The 22,716-nt window shown below is 42.6% G+C and overlaps 3 protein-coding genes across 5 annotated transcripts in view; 1 reads left to right on the forward strand and 2 right to left on the reverse strand.

Annotated features, from left to right (window-relative positions):
• LOC108025738 (unconventional myosin-XV) overlaps positions 1-15,716 on the forward strand; it is a 44,974-nt gene extending 29,258 nt beyond the window's left edge. The window contains exons 1-5 of one of the 2 annotated variants that reach the window (XM_017096327.3): positions 3,189-5,039; positions 10,670-11,214; positions 11,593-11,824; positions 13,942-15,084; positions 15,146-15,716. In XM_017096327.3, the coding sequence (XP_016951816.1) occupies positions 4,023-5,039; positions 10,670-11,214; positions 11,593-11,824; positions 13,942-15,084; positions 15,146-15,313 (3,105 nt within the window). In that variant the 5' untranslated portion in view covers positions 3,189-4,022 and the 3' untranslated portion in view covers positions 15,314-15,716. Of the gene's footprint in view, positions 1-3,188; positions 5,040-10,669; positions 11,215-11,592; positions 11,825-13,941; positions 15,085-15,145 lie in introns of those variants that run through there. The other variant, XM_017096326.3, reaches the window with a different exon arrangement.
• A 114-nt stretch (positions 15,717-15,830) lies between these two features.
• LOC108025740 (delta-like protein B) lies at positions 15,831-19,266 on the reverse strand. The gene is made up of 8 exons (XM_044093672.2): positions 19,214-19,266; positions 18,468-18,614; positions 18,269-18,407; positions 18,053-18,211; positions 17,804-17,995; positions 17,672-17,732; positions 16,829-16,959; positions 15,831-16,772 (listed from the first exon to the last, which is right to left on the reverse strand). The coding sequence occupies exons 2-8, from the start codon at positions 18,603-18,605 to the stop codon at positions 15,994-15,996; spliced, it is 1,599 nt and encodes a 532-aa protein (XP_043949607.1). The 5' UTR covers positions 18,606-18,614; positions 19,214-19,266; the 3' UTR covers positions 15,831-15,993.
• Positions 19,267-20,116: 850 nt separating this feature from the next.
• Positions 20,117-22,716, reverse strand: part of LOC108025912 (uncharacterized protein DDB_G0284311) — a 97,346-nt gene continuing 94,746 nt past the window's right edge. For both annotated transcript variants that reach the window (XM_050889512.1, XM_017096597.3), the window contains exons 5-6: positions 22,215-22,291; positions 20,117-21,810 (exon numbers count right to left, since the gene is read on the reverse strand). In XM_050889512.1, coding sequence (XP_050745469.1) covers positions 21,263-21,810; positions 22,215-22,291 — 625 coding nt within the window. In that variant the 3' untranslated portion in view covers positions 20,117-21,262. The remainder of the gene's footprint in view (positions 21,811-22,214; positions 22,292-22,716) is intronic.

The following is a 22,716-nucleotide window of genomic DNA, read 5'->3' on the forward strand; positions in this document are numbered from 1 at the left end:
TAAAAGTTAAAAAAGAAAGTGTTTTCATAACTTTATCTGCAAAAAAAAAAATATATAAGTCTTTAATAAAATAATTTTGTATTTATTTAGCAGGATAGACCAAGATAGAGACAATATAAAAAACAATTTAAGTGTAGTATTTCGCCCACTCCTCAAGCTCCCTTTATAAGTCAAACTTGACATTCATACCTATTTATTTTCAAATCGCTGAACTGACATCTTGCCCCCATTGCAATTTTTGGCGTAACAATTATTTCGTATGCCAATTATTTTGTATACCACTTTGCTTCAGCTAAATGGAAAAATAATTGCATTAATTGCGTGAATAATGGCAGACATTGGTCGTAATAATGTGGCCTTAATGAAACTGCTAATGTTTTTACGGCCTCAAGATAATAACAAGGCAGCCGGGTAATTTTCAAGTGTTTTTTTTTTATAACAAAACAGTTGGATTTATATTTTTAATAAATGTTAGGACATAAATGTTTTAGATATGGTAAATGTAAGTGTGTGGCTATCTATTTCCGTTTCGTTTGAAAATGAGTTTTGGAGGCCTCCTTCCTTGGACCTGGCGTCTGGCTTGGTTTTCTTTTTGGCCACCTTGAAGCTCAGTGGCTCTCAGTGGCTCCGGCCAGATGCCAGCGCCATATAAGCCCCCTCTGCGGATGGTTGATATTCATAGTTGGCGCACGTCCATCATCCATCGAATGGAGCCCCAGTGCAGTGTTTACTTTTCTTTTCTCCGCTCACTCGACACTTCAAACGGGTATGCACTTTCGGCCAATCAAGGCTGAAGAGATGTTGGTAAAAATTGTTCAATTTTCTTTGTAAATATTTGACAAATTGATTAACTCAAGAGTGCGAGGAGAGCCAACTTTCATCAAATCCTTTTCTATTTGATTTATTTCTTGTTGTTTCAATCTTTCAAAATTCATGAAAAACATAATATTAACTTGAATAACTTAAAATTTTAAATAAGATTATGATTAAAATTAATTTATTAATTAAACAGTTTTGGCAACTAATTATTTTAACACAAAAATCAGTATAAATAGTCGTTATCTAAATATTAAATTTATAAGAAATTTAATAACTTCAAAATGTTGAATAATATGACACATAAAAATAAATTAAACTGTTAAACTGTTTTGGCCCTTTTTAGATCATTTGTTTTTTGTTTTGTGTTTTAATTTTCTTTTTATGTAGGATTACTTTTTAGCTACATATTGAAAACGTCATTAATTTTAAACATTGCTTAGATTTCCTTTTTTTAACAAGTACAGAACTTGTTTGAAAAAAATTAAATTTTTTTAAATAAAAACTAGAATTTAAAACATTTATATATATATATATATATATATATAGTAAATTTAAAAAAAATATATGAAATTGCTTTATAGGATTTTCTTTTAATTCTTTATCGCTAGTTTTTTTTGTATATTGTTATATTTTGTTGTAGTTGCTATATTAATATTAAGTATTTAGAACTAGTGAATTTTGTTATCTTTTTTCATTTGTTTTAGTGTTGCATATTTTAAATTTGCAAAGCCAAGTGCAAATGGGCTAGCAAAGTTAGCAACTGAACTTTCTTTAATCGTACTTCCCGAGGGTATTTCCGTTTCGCGTCGTGCGCTTGAAGTTTGTTTGATCAACAAAATGATTTTCATTTTCCCCCCTCCTCTTTTTTTGAAGTTGTTTTTAATTCAATTCATTTTATGCGTGAAAACTCGTTAAGCGCCAAAGCCAAGAGAGTCGGGAGCCAAACAGTTAGCCCGCCAGGGAGTGGGGAGAAAGGCTGTCCCGCTCTTTCTCCGCGGCTTTCCGCTCGGCTTGGCCAAGAGCTGAGCGCTGGCGCGCTGCAGAGTGGAGAGAAGAGAGTGGAGGGTGGAGAATGGAGATTGGAGAGCCGCGTTTTCACTCAGCTCAGTGGGTCTTAGCCTGGCTTAGAGCCATGGCAGAGAGCCCTCTGTTCTGCTCGGCTGCGAGTGAAATGGCCAGTCGATGGGGATGGCTCTTTCCCAGCTCGTCTTGACCAGGCCGGCCAGTTTTTGGTTTTCAGCTTTTAGCTTTTGGTTTCCAGTCGTTAGTTGTTACGAATGTGCGGTAACGGCACCACGCAGCGCGCTCTTCCCTCGAATTCTTCTGGCCTCTTCGACCAAGTTTAGCTTCTGCGGCGGTTTCTGTTTCTTTTTCTTTTTTACTGTGCCAAAATGTTTTTCTTGTGGGCCGGAACAAAACAAAGCTGAGGCGACGAAGTGACCCAAAATATCGTAAACAAATGTATGGCATATCAAGTGGTTTCGATTGAATGGCCTGGCCACAAAGCGGACTCCAGTTAAACCGACGAACCGACCGTGTGAGAGCAGCTCGAAAAGTGTCAAAAGATAGCACACCAGCCCATCGGGGGAAAATCACTTTCCTTTATGATTTTCGGGCAGTTCGTTCGAAAACTGTTAGGATAGTTAGCGGACAATTGCTAAGAGATCAGTGAAATTGGGAGAGTACATGGTCCGTGATTTACAATAATTGTTGATTGTTTATGTTTCATGAGTCACTGTTTTTGCTTTGCCTTGCTTAGATTTTTTTGTATATTTTTTAGGTCGATTTTTACACTTTTAATTAACACCAATAATTAGTATTTTATTTTCAAGAACATATAATATTTTATTGGGTTTCCAAAAAATAGAAAATATAAAGCAGGTTTCACTGGGAACTTTCGTTCTGATTTTCATTAAATTAAATTCCTAACTGTTTTTCTTACTAGAAGCTTAATTTTTTGTTTCTTACTAGTAGCTTAATTTGTTATTTAAATACATATAGTAAAACTACCTTGTTTCGGAGCATGTTTTGTACTCATTTAAAATAGTTTCAAAAATGTACTTCTTGTTTTATTTTTAGAATCATTGTTTTGGTTTTCAATAAATCATTTTTACATTTTTTTTTAAACTGCCAGTAAAATGAGTTCTTAAAAACATTTATGATTGAGTTAAATTATTTATTTTAAAACTACCAGTAAATTAGGTACTAAAAATATTAAAAAATTATTTATTGAAAATCAACCCATAGAAAATAATAAAAGGGGAAGTACCTCTGCGCATTTGGTAACCCAAAATTGTATCAAAGCCTGCTAAAACCCTACAGAGGAGGCATAGTAATACCCACACATGCACTCACGTACTCACATTGTCCGTGTCCATCCCCCCCATTATTATGGTTACTTCATTCCGATCGCGGCATCGCAGATTGGCAAACAATTTGGCCAACCATCCGTGCTGGCTGAAACGCGCCACTCAGCATTGATTCCAATTATATGGCCATATTTTCGAACTGCTCTCACAGAGATAAATAATAAAAATGCAATAAAAAAAAAATAAAGTCTGACGACGATCGGGGATTTTCGCCAGTCCATCAAGTGGAAAGACAAACTGCAAATGGCAAATTAAAATAAATTGAGGCAGAAAAGCGTAAAAATAACAAGAAAAAATAAATAACTCGCAGCGAGAAGAGAAACAAATACGGCACGCATTTAACTGCATTGCCAATTTCCACACATCAAAATAATACAACAGCAACAGCAACAACAACAACAACAAAAATAAGAAGAAAATACCACAACCGATGGCAAGAAAAATCGCGTATACGTATGGTGTGCGCGGCGCCTGATGTGTGAGTCCGACCATCGAATCCATTCCAATCCAATCCATTCCGAACCACTCCACGCCAGTCCGAAACTCATTGTGCGGGAAACGCTGGCCGCTGCGGTTCGTTTTTCATTTTTTCGCCGTTTGCCGACCGATTTTTCCTTGTTGTTTTCCCCCCGCGAACCCCTGTGCAAACAATATATGTAATATGCTGGAATAGATAGAGCCTGCAGGCCGTCCACCACAATGCACTAACTTTCACTGCAACGGAGTCGAGAGGCGCCGAGTGTCGAGAGGGGGCCCATGGCAATGGTCGTGACTGTCAACCGATCCTGAACCCCAGCCCCCCCAACCGCGCGATAGTCCCAGCCAATCCCCAGGATGTCGCAGAGCGTGCGGGCCAGCAAATCCTCCTCCTCCTCCAGCTCCACCTCCTCCTCCTCCTGCCAGGCGGCGCAGCTGACCTCCGGGGGCGGCAGTGTGCCCCACAAGTTCAGCAGCATTGTCAACAAGGTGGAGTCGCTGATTAGCAAGATGCACCACGACAAGGTCAACAACTTTAAGCTGCTCCAGCAGCAGGGTCAACAGCAGCAGCAGCAGCATCAGGAGCCCCAGGATGAGGGCGACCAGGAGTGCAAGTGCGCCTCCCTGGACTCGCTGAACAATCTGACGGACGAGGAGCACGAGATGCTCTACACGGACTCGGATGATGCGGAAATAGCCCACATTACGGGCACCACGGCCGCCCAGGTGCACCACGGCCAGATGCAGTCGCTCCACCAGCTGCAGATGCGGCGCAGTGATCTCGACCAGCTCACGAACGAGAGCATTCGGGAGCTGAACGAGCAGTGCTGTGCCTCGATGACCATGCATCATGAGGGCGGCGATTCCTCGGGCTCGGGGCAAGGATGCCCCGGTGATCTGGGAATGGCCAACGACAATGCCTGGAGCGTGGAGGAGGACATCGTGTACAAGTGCTGCACCACGGCCACCCTCACGTCCAACTCCTCGGCGGGCAGTCTGTGCGAGCAGTGCTGCCTGGAGGAGCAGCTCGGCTTCAAGATGCAGCTCAGCCAAAGAGATGACAACAACAACGAGGAGCAGGGCGGCCTGTTGGAGGTGCCCGTGCCCCAGCTGGAGGGGAATACCAATTCCCCGGCTCCCATAGCTATTGCTCCGCCCGTTTCCATCCAGAATCAGGGACTGGGATTTCAGGGTGCGAGTAACCCCCTGGCCTCCGCGCCCATGCTCATACCAGGAGGTAATAAGTCGCGCCGGGTGAGCAATGCTAGCAGCGGATCGGTCAGCCGCATGGAGACGATCCTCGAGGAGCCAACGGAGTCCAAGATCTCCGTCAAGGAGATCCTGGCGCGGTTCGAGACCATGAACTCCAATGAGGTAAACAGTCTTGATTTTTTGGTATGTTTTTTCACAAAAAAAAATACGACTTTAGGAAATCTCTTCTCACAGGGGATGACCTATCTGATCTCAGCTTATCTTTGTTGTAATACAACCAAACATGGGGAATCAATGTATTTATGAGAGAATATGCCAATAACAGATGTCCCAAACACTATTCCAAATGATTTCCAGCTCCAAAGAAAAGTATATTTCTGCAGATTCCTGAAAACTCTTGTGAAAATCCAACGATAACTAAAACTCTTTCAGACAATTTTTAATCCTGAAGTTATTATTAAAAAATCTTTGTTTAAAAATCTTTTACTATATACAAATATTTTGTAAAATTCATGATAAATTGATCAATCTATTAATATACCTTGTATTTCCATAAACTGAAACCCTCAGCGAAAGACCGTTTAAACTGTATCGGTTGTATTTGATTGGCGACCTCTTCCTCCAAATTTTCCCCAAAACAAACGAGAAATTAATCAAATGCGAACGCTTTTCAGCGGCCCAACAAAAAAGGCCACAAATCATAGCCCCGTTTGCAAAGGCGGTTACGCAGGGCGTCGGGGAGCGCGGGATGAATGCTCGTAGTGCCCGGGCCTAACGGTGTTATTAAGTCGACACATAATCGCATTATTAGCGTGGCCAGGCGGCGAGCCAGCCCACAGAGCCCATGCCCCATACCCCAACCCATCAGCCCGCCGAACGGTCTCTCTCTTACATCACGATCCTCATTGCTGGGCCCCCCGGTTGGTGGGCTAATTAGCGGGTAAACTGGCGATCTCGGGTCTCGGGCCTCGGCTCTCGGTTATACAACACCAAGTGATACTTTGACAGCCTCCTCTATGTCAACATCGTTAGTGGTCAACCTCCAAAAGCAGGGGTATACTATGGGAAGGGATTTAGTGAATATCCCAACGGATATCTACTCTGATATCTTCTTTTCCTTGGTATTATAAATCCAAACGTTAGGGTTGGTTAGGGTGAGTTATAAAAGATAGTACTTTTAATATATAAAATCCTATTATAAAATATATAATAGAGATTTTAGAGTAAGGGATTGGTGAACAACCCAACAGATCCTCTCTGAACCCTTGGTATAATATATCTAAAAGCTAGGAATCATTTAAGATATAAAAGATTGTATGGTAGAGATTATTTTCTGAGGGAATTAGTGAATAACCCAATAGATCCCTGGTATAATCTCTTTTTTCCTTGTATATTTTTTTTAAGCGTTAGGAATCACTTGAGATATGGACGATTGTACTTATAATATATCAAATCCTGTTCTAAAATATATAATAGAGATTATAGAGTAAGGGATCGGTGAATAACCCAACAGATCCCTGGTATGATATCTTTTTTATTGGTATATTATATCCAAACGTTAGGAATCATTTAAGATATAAAAGATTGTTCTTATAATATATCAAATCCTGTCATAAATGATATAATAGCTATTATAGATAGGTTTTAGTGAATATTCCAACAGATTCCCATTCTGATCTTCTCTTTTAATTTGCTATAATATGTATATATTCAAACGTTGGAAATCACTTAAGATACGAAAGATTGTACAAGTAAGGTATCAAGTCTTGGCATTAAATATATGTATATCAGAGATTATAGAGTACGGGATTTGGTGAATAACCCAACAGATCTTCTTTTTCTTGGTATAATATTTCCAAACGTTAGAAATCACTTAAGATATGGAAGAATGTACAAATAATATATCAAATCCTGTCATAAATGATATTATAGATAGGTTTTAGTAAATATAGGGATAGGGATAGTATTTTATATATGCCACAACAACATTTAGTAATGGTCAAATAGCTAAATATCTAATGTTGATAAAACATTTCTGTTGTGACCGAAGTTTGGAACTCTTAAGACTTGAAATAGACTTAAATATTACCGAGAACTATATCAAAGGCCTAATGATCTGATGCTGAAGCACGTTTAACACTCGGTTATTAAAACCAAATGATGGGAAATACTTCGGCGTCTGCGCTCTGCTGACCAGTGGCTTTAATGAATCCGCGGACTGTGTTTAATCGATCTTGGCCATCGGGCGGAGGTTGCATGGCGCTGACCAGGGGCACTGGCTGGGTAGTGCACGTTCTAGATTCCCTGGCGAACTCTCTTGGCCCCGGAAAATGAGCAGCGTGCTGGATCAAAGAAGATGCCATCACGTTTATAGTTCGGGTTCGATGACCACTCGTGATGTGTGCGATCCATAAAGACAGAAGACTCAAGACGCGAGATCCAAGATCCAAGACAATAAGAGCTGCTGAATGGGATGGGTTAGTTGGCTGGTTGGTGACCCACAAAGATGCCGCGGCGATAGCACAAAATGGGTTATTAAACTTGGCCGTTTTCCCCGAGTGCCAGGAAAGCACATTGTAATTTAACTGTAATTTGATTTCAATAATTTAATTACACTTTTCGTGTGTGTCTGCTCTTTTTTTCTCTGCGTGTATTGTGCGTCTCAGCTTTATTGCTGGTAAATTACTTTAACTTCTTTCGACTGCACTTGGCCTCGCCGTAAATCCATCCAAGCCGACGGACTGGTGCGCATTAATTTCGAATTTTAATTAACTCGAGCTGGCAAAACAAAGGAAAACATAGATAGGCACATATGAAATAGCACACGGCGGGCCGAAAAGAAAGTTTTAGCGGTCACTTAGAAATTACACTCCAAATTTAACTCTTGTTTTTTTGCTCCACATGCGTGCGCGCGTGTTTGTGTCCGTGACTTTGGCAAGAATTATCGCTGCAAGTCGAGTGCTGGGGGAAACTGGAGCAGCCAGAGCCCGACCGGGGCCACCTGACCCAGTTGGGAGCCTGGTTCCAGTCCAGTCCCAGTACCCACATGCCCATGTGCGGCGCGAACACGAGATGTGGCCCCGTTTTTGGCCGACAGCCAGCGGGCCAAGAGTCCGCGATCGCAGTCAGACATCCAGACGACAAGTCCCGAAAGGCCGCTGGCTGGGATTAGCCACTTGGATCTCGGATCTGGGTGATCCTCGTCCCCAGGCGATCTGGATTCGATGGCCGGCGAGCCTGTTGTTGAGGCACCCACGCCGTTAACGGAGTCTGGCCTCTAAAGGCACTGAAAAAAATAGTGTTTCACTACTGCTATTTAAGTGATTTAACTAAAATTAGTTAGTAGATAAATACACTTGAAAATATTTATTTTTTTGCTAAAGAAAATCTTGCTGCCATTTATATTTTATTGTGTTTTAAATTAGTTGATTAGATAAATGCACTTAAAATATTTCTTTTTCTTTTTTTTTGCTAAAGAATGTAATTTAAATTGCTGTTGCATAATTTACCTGGTTTATTATATTTTTAATTTGAATACTTATAATTTTTAGCCAAATTTAGTCTTGTAAACAGCATTAGAAATAGTCATGGTTGCATGGTAACCACAAATGCTAAAAATATTGAAAATGTGGTTTTTCATACTATTTTGAAATTAGTCTTGCACATGCAATTAACCACCAACAATTATGAAAATTTGTGCTAATTTTGGTAACATATCTCAATACTTTACACATTCATTTCTGTGGCTTACTTCGCCGCACTTAAGAAATCCAAAAATACAGGCAGGAAAATGAGCGCAATTCATGCATAATTTATAAACTAAAAACCGCTGTTATATTTACATTTCCGTTGGACTGGCGTAAAAAATTGATAAAAATCCAACAAAAAATTTTAACAATAGAAAACAAGTTGTTGATTGACTAGTCAATTCGCTAAATTCATTTTCGAAATTTTTTCATTTTGAAATATAAATCACACAGATAGATTTAAACCGTCGATCCACTTTTCCCAGCCCGCACTCTCTGGCAAAAAATGTCTCTATTGGATTTTTGTTTAATTAAAAAAATTGCTGCCATGCCAAAAACAATCTTCATTTACGACCAGTTGGGTGTAATGAGTTTGTTTTTGTTTGTTTGTTTGTTACTTGCCATTTGTTTTTCATTTTTTTCGCATTTTGCTGCAGTGGTTTTTCACGTAGCTGGCCAAAATTTGAACAATGCGCATAATTTTTCACATATGGCAAGTTGATTGATTGGTGAAAGATTTCCGCTTTCATAAACAACAACTTTTACTAATCTCTTCTCGCATGAGCGTGCAAAATGCATTTTGCGGGGGGCTCAACGCCGGCCTAAGTGTATAGTTAACGTATATATATATGCATCCAAATAAATGGCTGCGTGTCTGTGGGGGCGTGCTAAAGATAAAAATCGGTGGAAAAAAATAACGAAAGAAAGCAATTGCAACAAATTGCACCGAATAATTGAATGCAGGCAATAAAAGTGAAAAATCACCAATGCCAAACACTTTCGTTGCCAAAAACGCAGTGTTCCAGCGGATCGCCAATCCCCGCCAGCTGTCACCGGTCAATATGGGAGCATAAATCATCTGCCACGCCCCCTGGCAACCGGTCCCGCTGGAGGGGCGGGCGGCCGGTCGGAAAATGGCAACTGGTTGCGCCGAGCTGGCCGAAAAAGGCGCCCAGCAACTTTCACATGCCATTGACATGGCCAGCTCACAAAATATGCGAGCTGCGAGCTGCGAGCTGCGAATTGTGAGTTGCGACTGGCGAATTGCGAATTGCGAATAGCGCCTTGCAAGTCAATTAACAAATTTCAGACTCTCTCGGCTGCACGGTGAAAAATAATTGTTAGCGCCGGCCAGAAAGTGACTTTCGAAAACAGTTTTATATCCTTCTCTTAAGATCTACGTGCTTCGATTTTATGACTTGCACGGCAAATTAAATAATTACTGAAACCATTTTTGCGATAAACATTGAAAGTATTTATATTTATTATATTTAATACATATATTTAAAATTTACATATCTAAAATTCTTAAATAAATTATTTTGGGTCCAACTCTCTTCATAATTTTTATATAATATATAAATTATTAAGGGCATGTTTATATATTTTTGTGCACGGGTTTCTAGAGTACAACTCCTGTTTTTGTCAGTGTAATTTTATCTTGACGCATATGCGCCTTTTGCAATTGAGTTTGAAAGTAATTTCTCTATAAACCACTTTTGGTCATCTTTTTTGTACGTTTATTAGGCAAGTATCAAAAAGCTCAGTGATTACATTAATTAATTACTTATCCTGTGATGATCTAATGGATACAATTTTAATGTAAACCATTGGTTTTATTAATTATCCTGACTATGATATCGTGATTTATTATACAAGCTTTCAGGCAAGCTTTGATATCTCAGTGTCTTATTTAAATAAAAGAAAATATAAATTTATTAGAAATATTATTCTCAAGTTTTACAATTAGTTTTAAAGGGCTCTTTAATATATAACACCTTATCCTATAGTTAAATTCTTACTTACTGTATAATATTAATATTTTACTGTCATCTTTAATCAATAATAAATTATAATAACATTGCCTCTGATCTCGGCTTTTTTTTGTCTTTTAGGCTTCGTTTTATAAAGTTTACCTTTAACTTTAGTAAATAAATAAAGAATATGATATTTAACTATTTTATATATAATAAATTAAACTACATTTTAAAAAATTGATAAAGAATAATAACAATAACTCAGCTCTCTCCCTCCTCCCACTTGCAGTCACAATCGAAGGCCTCCACTCTGTCTTCAGGAGCCCGGGCCGCCGCCCAGACCCTGAATGTGCCGCTGGAGCGCCTGGAATCCCGCCAGGCGCACAACCAGCGCAACGAGCACGGCGTGGAGGGCGGCGGATCCCGCCAGAACGAGCAGGTGCAGCAGGCGGACCTGCACCACCACCTGCAGCACCACCAAACGCAGCAGCAGCAGCAGCAGCAGCAGCTGGAGGATGCCCTGGAGGAGCAGCAGATGGCCGCCGAGCACCAGCAGCAGCAGCAGCAGCAGGGACAGCAGCAGCGGTTCCTCAAGCAGCAGAGCTACCTGCACTCCGCCCGCAAGTCCAACGCCGGCCAGCAGCCCGCCTCGCTGACCAACGGCCAGGGGCACCAGCAGGAGCAGATCCTGCAGCAGCAGCAGCAGCAGTCGCAGTCCCTGCCGCACCACGACCTGGACGCCAACTACATGCAGGACGAGGGCAACGGCGGCACCCCGCCCTCGGTCACCAAGTACTCGCTGCTCCAGTTCGCCATGCAGCACTTCCGCAATGAGTAAGTTGGGGGGGCCATTGAAGTACCAGGGATATCGCAGTGCCTTAGGTAGCTTATCGTATCCCGAAAAAATGTAGAAAAATTGTTTATTGATTTTTTGAGACTTTGATTTAGGTATAAATCACTGGATTTATTTAAACAACTTAAGACACTAAAAAATAATTTCAGGAAGATTTTTTAATTCAAAAAATGAGGTTTAACAAGCTTGTTGTATCTCAAAAATATATAGAGTATTAGTTTGAAGATTCCTCATACTGTACATTTTTAATTTCGTATTATTTACATATTATTTTTCGATTCCTTGGCACTTTCTTAATTTTTTACTAATCGACAGGGTTTTTGTTGAATGTGCTAAATGAATTGATATTTATTTTACAGCCAACTGAGGGACGCCGACCGCCACCACGAGCGGCACCAGTCCGCCGCGAATCGTTCGTACGCCGAGCTGGTGAAGTGGCAGGGCCACGCCATACGCCTGCCGCTCCTCCGGCTGCCCAATGACCTGGCGCCCCTGGCGCTCGAGTGCTTCGACTGCATCCTGCGCTACTGCGGCGACATCCCGCTGGACCCCGACCTCACCGAGGTCAAGTGCGTCTACACCGTGCTCATGGTGAGTGTTCTGGGTTCGGGGTTCTGGGTTCTTGGTTCCAAGTTCTGTTTAGAGGCTTCTGGGTTACCAAAACCGGTTGAATTCAACGACTTTGAGGTGGTCCCGCAAATATGTGCAACAGGTTTCGGGCGACAACTAAATCGCCGGCTGCTCTGCTGCCCTAGAAATTGGAGCTTGGCAACCGGAAATAAATTGTGGACACCTCGAAGTCACATAGCCACTTTGGGGAATAAATGTGTACAAGGAGTTTCGCAACTCTGCGAGAATTTTATGGGCCGAAAGTGGAGTAGAGATCATGGCTGTCTTTCAGCGGAACATAAAAACATTAGTAACGTCAGCTAAAAAACTTAAGATATGTAAAATATTTATTTTACCAGTCCAAAAATAATTACTTGATGGAAAATGCTAACTCGATGCCAATTCCAGTTTTGCAAACTCGATTTGAGCTGGCAACAGGAAGAGTTGTTATATAAAATTGGCTATCGGAAGTATTTTGAGTTGTATCTTTAATAACCAAGCGCTGTCAATCAAGAAAAACTATTTCCCTATTTTAAAATATTTTAGTCCTTTTAAAAAGGAATGTTTAAATCCGTTTAATAGTAGATAATTTCGCATATATGTATGTATGGATAGGTGCATATATAGATAGATAGATATAAATATAGATAGATCGGAAGATAGATAAATAAGAATATAGATAGATACATTCATAGATAAATATAGTATACAGATAGATACATTCATAGAAAAATATAGTATACAGATAGACAGACATATAGAAATTTTGATAGATCGATATTTAGATGGGTAGATATTTATATAGACCATAAATAGATAGAAAGATAAAAATTTAGAAAGGCGAAAAGAAAGATTTTTAAATAGTTAAATAGATATATAGATAAATAAATAGAAAGATAGATAATTAAAAAGATAGAAAGAAAGAAAGATAAAAAGATGGAAAGATAAAAATACAGAAAGATAGAAAAATATAAAGAAAGATAGAAAGATACAAAGATAGAAAGATACAAAGATAGAAAGATACAAAGATAGAAAGATACAAAGATACAAAAATAGAAAGATACAAAGATAGAAAGATACAAAGATAGAAAGATACAAAGATAGAAATATACAAAGATAGGAAGATACAAAGATAGAAAGATACTAAGATAGAAAGATACAAAGATAGAAAGATACAAAAATACAAAGATACAAAGATAGAAAGATACAAAGATTGAAAGATACAAAGATAGAAAGATACAAAGATAGAAAGATACCAAGTTAGAAAGATACAAAGATAGAAAGATACAAAGATAGAAAGATACAAAAATAGAAAGATAGAAATATACCAAGTTAGAAAGATACAAAGATAGAAAGATACAAAGATAGAAAGATACAAAGATAGAAAGATACAAAGATAGAAAGATACAAAGATAGAAAGATACAAAGATAGAAAGATACAAAGATAGAAAGATACACAGATAGAAAGATACAAAGATAGAAAGATACAAAGATAGAAAGATAGAAAGATAGAAATACAGAAATATAGAAAGATACAAATAAACAAAGATAGAAAGATACATAGATACAAATATACAAAGATACAAAGATGGAAAGATACAAAGATACAAAGATAGAAATACAGAAATATAGAAAGATACAAATAAACAAAGATAGAAAGATACATTGATACAATGATACATAGATGCAAAGATACAAATATACAAATATACAAAGATACAAATATACAATGATACAAAGATATAAAGATAGAGAGATGGAAATACAGAAAGATAGAAAGATACAAAGATACAATGATACATAGATACAAGAATACAAAGATACATAGATACAAAGATACAAATATACAAATATACAAATATACAAATATATAAAAATATAAAAATAGAGAGATAGAAATACAGAAAGATAAAAAGATAGAAATATAGAAAGATAGAAAAATATAAAGATAGAAAGATAGGAAGATTTCCATAGGTAGAAAGATAGAAATATAGAAGGATAGAAAGAAAGAAAGATAGAAAGATACATACTTTGAATTAACGCGTCTTGACATACTTTTCTATACCTAAATACTAACTACTCCCATCTGATCCTTTCAGCACTGTCACAAATACTTGGCCTTGCGCGACGAGGTCTACTGCCAGCTGATGAAGCAGACGACGGCCAACCGGTCGCCCTGCCCGGACAGCTCGCAGAGAGCCTGGCGCCTGCTCAGCATCCTGGCGGCGTACTTCGGCTGCTCGGACGCACTGCGTCCCTACCTGATGGAGCACCTGACCTCGGCGGCCTCCGACCGGCGGCGCTCCTGCCACGGCACTGCCGCCGTTTGTCTCACCAATCTCCGGAAGACTGCTCGCTGTGGCGGCCGGAAGAATGTGCCCAGCGTGGAGGAGGTGACGGCCGTCTCCGCGGGACGCTCGGCCCGCCGGCAGATCTACCGCCTTCCCGGCGGCGCGGAACGAGTGGTCAACACCCGCTGCTCCACCGTGGTGGCCGACGTGATCGCCGAGCTGTGCGCCCTGCTGGGCGTGGAATCGGAAGCGGAGCAGCAGGAGTTCTCCCTGTACTGCATCGTCCAGGGCGATGCCTTCACCATGCCCCTGGCCGCCGACGAGTACATCCTGGACGTGACCACGGAGCTGCTCAAGTCCGGGCAGCCCTTCTACCTGATCTTCTGCCGCTCCGTTTGGCACTTCGCCCTGAAGCGGGAACCCGCTCCGATGCCCCTATACGTGGAGGTGCTCTTCAACCAGGTGGCGCCGGACTACCTGGAGGGTCTGCTGCTGGAGCTGCCCGGCAATGGGGTGCCCGTGCCGGAGATGGTCAGGGATATGGCAAGGATTGCGGCACTGCTGCATCGGGCAGCCGATCTGAGTCATGTGCCGGCGATGAAGGAGATAAAATTCCTGCTGCCCAAGCCGGCGCTGGGCATCCGCGAGATCCGACCCGCCCAGTGGGTGGGCCTGGTGCAGTCGGCCTGGCCGCAGGTGGCCAACCTGAGTCCCGGCCAGGTGAAGGCCCAGTTCCTCAATGTGCTGGCCACCTGGCCGCTCTTCGGCAGCAGCTTCTTTGCGGTGAAGCGCATCTGGGCGGAGGAGGGGCCGCATGTGGAGGACAACCACAGTCCCATGTGGCGGGACCTCATCCTGGCCCTCAACCGGCGCGGCGTCCTCTTCCTGGACCCCAACACCCACGAGACCCTGCAGCACTGGAGCTTCATGGAGGTGATCTCCACGCGCAAGGTGAGTTGCCCCGGGTTTCCCTTGGGAATGCTCTTGCTAATCATGGTTTGGTTTTCGATAGGTTCGCTCGGAGGACGGCGCCCTCTTCCTGGACATGAAGGTGGGCAATCTGATGCAGCAGCGCGTCATCCGCGTGCAAACGGAGCAGGCCCACGAGATCTCGCGCCTGGTGCGCCAGTACATCACCATGGCCCAGATCAGTCAGCGCGACAAGCGGGAGCTCAACTAGAACCCAGAAAATTTGGCATAATTCTTATTATTATTATTCGTATCGATAGACATTGTATTGCGTTATTCCCCCATATGTTTCCACACATTTTTTTGGTCGTTTCGTAAGTCAGCCTACCAGATACATATATTTATTAACGCCCATATGCAAGATACATATGTATGTTTAGATGTTTATGTTGTGCTGGTTTCTGTACCCCCGATCCTCCCATTCCTCCCCCAACTCGGTGGCGCTACGATGGCCATATAGATCCCCTTTCAAACCGCTCAAAGAACTTCCCTTGTCTTAGGTTTAAGCGAACCAAGTGCAATCCGAGTGCAGGAATTGAACTCCCCCAGCTCCGGTCCCTCAGACCCCCCACTTTCCACCCAATTTCGATCCAACGATTTATGGTAGCACTTAAGATTAGCAAACTTTATTATTATCATTTTTTTTTTGACATTTGTTAAATCGAAAATTGCCTAGCTTAATCCCTAAAATTATCATAAATAAATACAATTTATATATGTATATCTATCGCAAAAGGTTGGTCTACTTATTGGTGTGGAGTATCTGTAAAAAAAAGGGAAGCGCACTTTAAGATACCCTGCATTCGAAGGATTTCAAACTCCTGGATGACCATGGGTTATGGATGCGACAAAAAAAAAAAATAGATTGCTGGCCATTTGTCAGCTGCCTAACTATATAATATTTGGTATAAGTTGATCGCTGTCATCCTCCTCATCGTCCTCGTCCTCGTCCTCCTCCTCATCGTACTCGCCATCCTCGTCCTCCTCGTCATCCTCGTCATCTTCGTCCTCCTCCTCGACCTCCGCATTCGGCTTGTCCTTGTGGCTGGTCACGGATGTTGCTGTTGCAGCTGGCGCCAGCGTTGCTATTGTTTGCTCCTGGCTGGTGACGGTGGGCACCGAAGGAGGAGGTCCTGCCTCCGCCGCCACACTTGTTGCATTACCCCTCACGGCTTTTTCGCCGGTTGCTGCCGCCGTGGCCGTGGCGGGGGGCAGCGATGGGGCTGGGGTGGCACGCCTCGTTGTAACGACGCTTAACGCTTCATTAGTCGCATTGTGGCTGCCAGCTTCAGTTGCCACCACTGTCGTCCTGTTGGCGGGTCCTGCTCCAACTGCTGCTGCTGCTGCTCCTGCGGTTGCCACCACCACTTCGGTGTCATTTGTCCGGCGCTCCGGCTCGTTAACCGCCGACAACTTTTCCACCATCGCGCTGTCATCGAGCACACCTGTGCCCAGCTCTTGGCCCATGTCCTGCACCTGGTCGGTGGGCGTGGGCGGGGTGATGCGCGGCGGCGCCACCGAGGTTAGCAGAAAGTCATCGCGTATCTCGCAGTTCTTGCCCAGGAATCCCTGCCGGCACTGGCAGCGGTAGCTGCCGTCCTCGCGGCTCAGGGAGATGCACTTGCCCTCGTTCTCGCACGTGTCCGGATGCTCCGCGCAGTAGGTGAGCTCTGTGGGTCAACGCGGTCAGTAGCCTACTCCACTCCCACACAGCGGATGTACTCACTCTCGTCGCACAGCATCCCGCCCCAGCCGGGATGGCAGTTGCACTCCCACGGCGCCTCGCAATCCCCGTTGGCACATCCGGGGTAGGGGAAGCACTTGTCGCACTGGCTGCCCGTCCAGCCCACCTTGCAGCTGGGGGAGAAAATGAAGGGTGTCCGTGAGAAATAGTGGCGGGAGTGGGTTTCCTTAATTGATACGGGTTCAAGTGCAAATGGATCTGCGTTGGCCCATACGGGTTCAAGTGCACATGGATCTGCGTTGGCCAGGAATAAACATATAGCGGTATATAAAACCAAACCAATTAAGTACCTTAAGCAGCTCACATTTTGAACTTAAGCGTTTAAAAAAGTCCCAAAAGTTAAAATTTTTACATTTCAATGCCAATAGATTGGAAATTAAACAACGAGCTCAGCAAGGTAGTGTCATACCTTGCTGAGCTCGTTGTTTAATTTCCAATCTATTGGCATTCAAATTCTGGCTTTTGGTTGTATTACAGCGGCCAAAAAACTGAAAGTTTAGAGCGAAAAAATGGGATTTAGATTTTTGTCGAAAATACGAGATTCAGATTTTTGTCAAAAATACGATTTTTCCTTCCGGTTTTTCGGTCGTAGTTTAGCCATTAAGGCGTAGAGCCAAAAACCGACTGTTTTGAACACCTTGCCTAATATGCTTACGATCCCCATTATCCATCCAAAAAACGGAAAATGTGTGGCAAAAAAGTGGGATTCCGATTTTTTGTCAAAAAATACGAGATTCAGATTTTTGTAAAAAATACGATTTTTCCTTCCGGTTTTTCAATCGTAGTGTAGCCAAACGGCTTTTGTGATAACTACATTCTACTTACCGGCACTCGCCGGGCTTGCGGCAGTATCCGTGCTGCTTGCTGCAGTCGGGGTCGCAGAGGGCTGCGGGTTAGAATGGTTGAGAGTTGTGGGGATTAAATGGGTGGATGATCCTCAGCGGTGGCTGGACTTACGCGTCTGGCAGAGCAGTCCTGTGTAGCCGGGCAGGCAGAGGCACTCGAGCGGCTTGCTGCAGGTGCCGTGCTGGCAGCCGGGCATCGTGGCGCACTCGGAGCAGGTGCGTCCGGCGTAGCCGATCCGGCAGCGGCACTCGCCCGGCGCCTCGCAGTATCCCCGGGTGCTGTGGCATCCGCTCCGGCAACTGGCTATGGGGTGACTTGTAGAGCAACTTGAACTGACGATCCCAGCCGGCCGCTACTTACGTTCCGTGCAGAAGAGTCCCGCCCAGCCGGGCTTGCAGATGCACTCGAAGGGCTTGGTGCAGTCGCCGTGCTGGCAGCCTGGCAGCGGGATGCACTTGTCGCAGAGCTCGCCGCTGTAGCCGATGCGGCACCTGCACTCGCCGGGTCGCTGGCAGTAGCCTAGGTGGGATCAGGGGTTGTAGGGTCACCAAGAATCAACATTAAGTCCAACCATACCGTTCATGGGGTCGCAGCCCCGTCGGCACATGGGCACCTGGCAGAGGTCACCCTGCCAGCCGGGAAGACACTTAAAGTCGCCCTTCTCATCGCACACGTAGTGCGCATTCTGCCTCTGTTTCTGCGACTTTTCACAGGCCTGAAGTTGGGAAAATTCTAGTGATAAAGGCGAATACCTAGGAGGCTTTCTCGGACTCACTCTTTGCTTCCACAGCGGAATATTCGAGTTGCTGCTTTGACGCGCCTCGAAGTTTCGCCTAAAGCAATTAATTTCCTCCAATTTCAGGGCGGTGATCGCGGCCACCAGCAGCAAGGCCGCCTTTTTGTCTGGCAACATGGCTAAGTGCTAAGTGATTTTGGGAAAATATGTTAGCTATATAATGTATAAATTCACTTTCCCTGAAGTCAAAAAAGTCTATGGTATCTTACAACCGCCTAGGGCCTTTTGTTTACATCGATTTCTGTTTGTTTTTTAGAAAAAAATATATCAATGACCCACACCTGCTAGTAGTTGTGAATAATTCTTTCCGAAAATTAAAATTAAAATTTGTTGTCTAATTTTGAACCCTAAAACCACTTAATATTATGACCAAAAGTTCTTAGGCTTGTGTTTCCACAAAAAACAAGTTCAAACAAATCCCCTCAAGTGACCTCTCTTCAAGAGTTAGCAATGTTCGTAGGCTTAAGGCCTGCTTTATGGCTTCCACTTTAGGCCAGAATAAAGAAAGCCTAAGAGCGGCTCTAGACGCTTTGGATTATCCGCTCGAACGAAAGGTGATTTCGTTGGGGCAAACTGAGACCGTTAAAAGAAATCGACTGACACAGCGGCCCACAGTCGCGTCACAATTAACATGTTCGAAGACAACTTTCTTCGCGGCCACGGCAAAAGAACGGGAACCACACTTGATGAATCACACAGCCAGAAGAATGCAAGTCGAGAATTACTCTTAAAGGTTAGATTCTTCAGCTTCGCGGACAGGTGTCCGTATGGGTCTGCGATCGCTTTGGGACTAATCGAGCGGCCGCCTCTGCCCGGCTCTCGGCTCTTTCTTCTGCTCGTAGTGCGGCTCTTTCTTCTCTCCCGCCTCTCTGGCTTTCTTCTGGCCTTCACCGTGAACTCTTCGCCCAGAGGCAGAGCCAGTGAAAGAGCACTTGGCACCTGACTATGGGTAATTGGGTCAACCGGTACAGCCCAGTCAGCTGGGCCAAGCACAGTGGTTGTGAATGCTGTTTTTCAGGCTAAAAAAAATATTTTAGGCAATACCTCAAGTCTCCTTAATGTTTGATTAGATATTATATACTATATGCTGCTACATCTTATATTTATCGTTAATATATTTTATATCTTTTACACCTATATATCTTTTACATCTTTTATATCTTTTATATCTTTTATATTTTTTATATCTTTTATATCTTTTATATCTTTTATATCTTTTATATCTTTTATATCTTTTATATCTTTTATATCTTTTATATCTTTTATATCTTTTATATCTTTTATATCTTTTATATCTTTTATATCTTTCATATCTTTTATATCTTTTATATCTTTAATATCTTTAATATCTTTAATATCTCTAATATCTTTTATATCTTTTATATCTTTTATATCTTTTATATCTTTTATATCTTTAATATCTTTAACAAATTGAATATCTTTACTTGTTTATTATATTTAATTTCCTTAATCTTCAGTTTTACTTACCAAGTGTTTCTTATAACCCATACTTTCATCACACTGTACCTACACTCTTGAAAGAGTCGCCAAACTAGTTCTAGGAAAACCAGGATTTTGTAACGCCATAAAGGGAAATGACCAAGACCGCAGAACAAGAACCAGAATAGTTTACATTAAAATTATACTCGTTCTTTATTGAATGATCTCATTATTGGTTTAATTATAATTTAAATAATTACTTTCGACATTCGTGTGTACCTTACGTTCAGATTAATGCTAAGATCCAAACGTTAATTCCGACTCCAGGAGCCTGTCCGCCAGGGCAACTGAAATGGGGGACCTCAAGAGCGGGCGTGTGTGTTTGCAAGTCGGGGAACTAACGATTAGATAGATACACTCATGCACATCCACGTAAATATATTTATATGCCTATATATAGGTTCCTTCACTAAGCAGCCCGACTCCATGTTCGCTGACCATGTTTTGCGGTATTTGATGGCTTAGTCTCTAGTTTCTAGTATTATCCGATCCGAGATGAGCGTCTCCAACGGCCCCGAGCGCAGATAGAGTTCTTGTTTCGGGTCGGAGCCCTGGATGCTTACACGACAGGGTGTCCTAAACTACTTAGAGGAAAGCTCTCCGAAGACAGTCCGCAAAGGCCAAAAGATTGGCAGACGGCAGCTTATGGGATCCTTTAGAAACTCTTTTAAATATTATAGAATATTTTTTATTGATCTCATTTTTGAAAGCTTTCAAATTACTTTGAATATTATCTAGAATATTGCACATTATAAATGTTGCAAATTGTTGATCTGAAATTATTTGCAATATTATTAAAGGCCTGGACTCTGTTTTGAGTCTTATTTAATAGATCTGTATTATATGGTTTAATTTATGAAAATTTCGAAGATCTTTAAACATTATTTAGAATACGGCATTTATGTTCAGCACTTTGCTAGCTAAGCAGCTTTATTTCAAAGATACCATCCCTATCTTCACTACTGCACTGGCCCTGTGACTTTACCCTTCGGATCGCTACTCTAGAGAGACAAAAAAAAACTGACCTCACACATATGCTATGATCTTCTTAATCCACTGGCTTAATTTTTAAACGCTTACATACGATGGGGTACCTTTTTTCTTGGGCCGGAGTTTGGGGGGGTTCGGGTGTTCGGATGGGGGAAGGGCTTTGCGGGCGATATGATATGATATGATGATGGGTGGTGGGGGTGGGTGGCACCGTAACCGTACACCATAACCTACACGGGAGGGGGGGAGGCGAAAAAAAAAGATCGTGGGCGGCCCGGGGCGCCTTAGACAAAGATGAACTGGGCGTGGCCGCACTTCTTGGGCGGTCCGACGGTCAGGCGCAGCCACTTGCCGCGGCACGACGGCGCCGGCAGCGCGCTCCAGCGTGTCGTGCGCCCGGCCAGCCCCTCCCCCCGGCAGTGGTAGGTGGGCGCCAGCGTGGGCGGGGGCGTGGCCGGCACGGCGCTGCGCTTTCCCGCTGTCCGGCGGCTGTGCGACATCGGCGACTGTGACCTCTGGTGGCGGTAATCGGAGCTCTCGTTGCTGTCCGTGTCCACGGCATTCTGCAGGTCGTCCTGCTCCTGCTCCTGCTCCTCCTGCTCCTGCTCCTCCTCCTCCTCCTCCGCCTCCGTTTCCTGGTCGTCGCCGTCGCTGCCGCTGCTGTTCTCCCGCTGCTGTCGCTCCTCCTCGAGGTCATCCGCCCGCTGGCCGGAAGCGGAGGCGGTGGTGCTGGGCGGCGGGTTGGGGCCTTGGGGTGTCCTGGCAGTGGTGGTGCTGGGCAAGGTGTCCTGGATCAGCGCCTCCAGGTCACAGCGCACCGTTATGCGATCGCCTAAGGGGATGAAAAAACAGGAATGTTTCTTTAACAGGGATTTACAAAATGTTAAAAATACAACCTAGAATAAAAGTTAAAGAATCAATGCACAGAAACAAATGTATAGGGCTTAGCTATATTTTCAATGAAATCCAGTATCATAATTACATAGTAAAAGGTTTAATTATATTTTCAACCATTTGTATCTATATAGGGATTTTATCGCATGGATATGTTCTCTCTCTCTTTCTTTTCTTATTTTTTTAAAGAAAGATAAAACATTTTTAAGGAGAGAAAATGATGCTTAATTTATTCATTTCACGATTTTTAAATTAATTCCGGCCATTAATTTTATGTATCTATTTAAAATATAATAACAAAATATATTTTATGTTAGTAATTTTTTGAAAAAGAGTACTTACCTTCCAGCATGAGATTGTATGGCGGCAGTTTGCGGCAGGCCTTGGAGGCTTTTAATACCTCGAATTCAACGCAGTAGCTGAAAATGGAAAATTAAATATATTCAGTTAATAAAATATTTAATATTTTCCACCATGTTTTAAATAATGTGAAATAAAATGTGGGGAATTTATTTGATTTTTTAAATTTACCCAGATATATTTAGTATTTAAATTTATAAATAAAAAAAATATATTTACTTGTAAAAGATGTTTAAAAAACCCTGGTGGATTTTCAGGACCTGCCTGCCTTAAAGCTTTTGCCCTGCTCGCCTGACACTGATGGCCAAGGACCAAATATTTCCTTAATTAATTATCCATCCCCATAATTTCCATCCCTGTTCACCCATTCATTCAGCGATTCACTCGTCCGTTTGGTCGTTCATTGATTATGCATGTCCTTCGGCGACGCCTCATTAGACTGGCAAAGGATCTGGCTGGCCATTGAGATGTTAAATATTATAAT

The sequence above is a fragment of the Drosophila biarmipes genome, chromosome X (assembly GCF_025231255.1).
Source record: "Drosophila biarmipes strain raj3 chromosome X, RU_DBia_V1.1, whole genome shotgun sequence".
Classification (NCBI taxonomy): Eukaryota; Metazoa; Arthropoda; class Insecta; order Diptera; family Drosophilidae; genus Drosophila; species Drosophila biarmipes.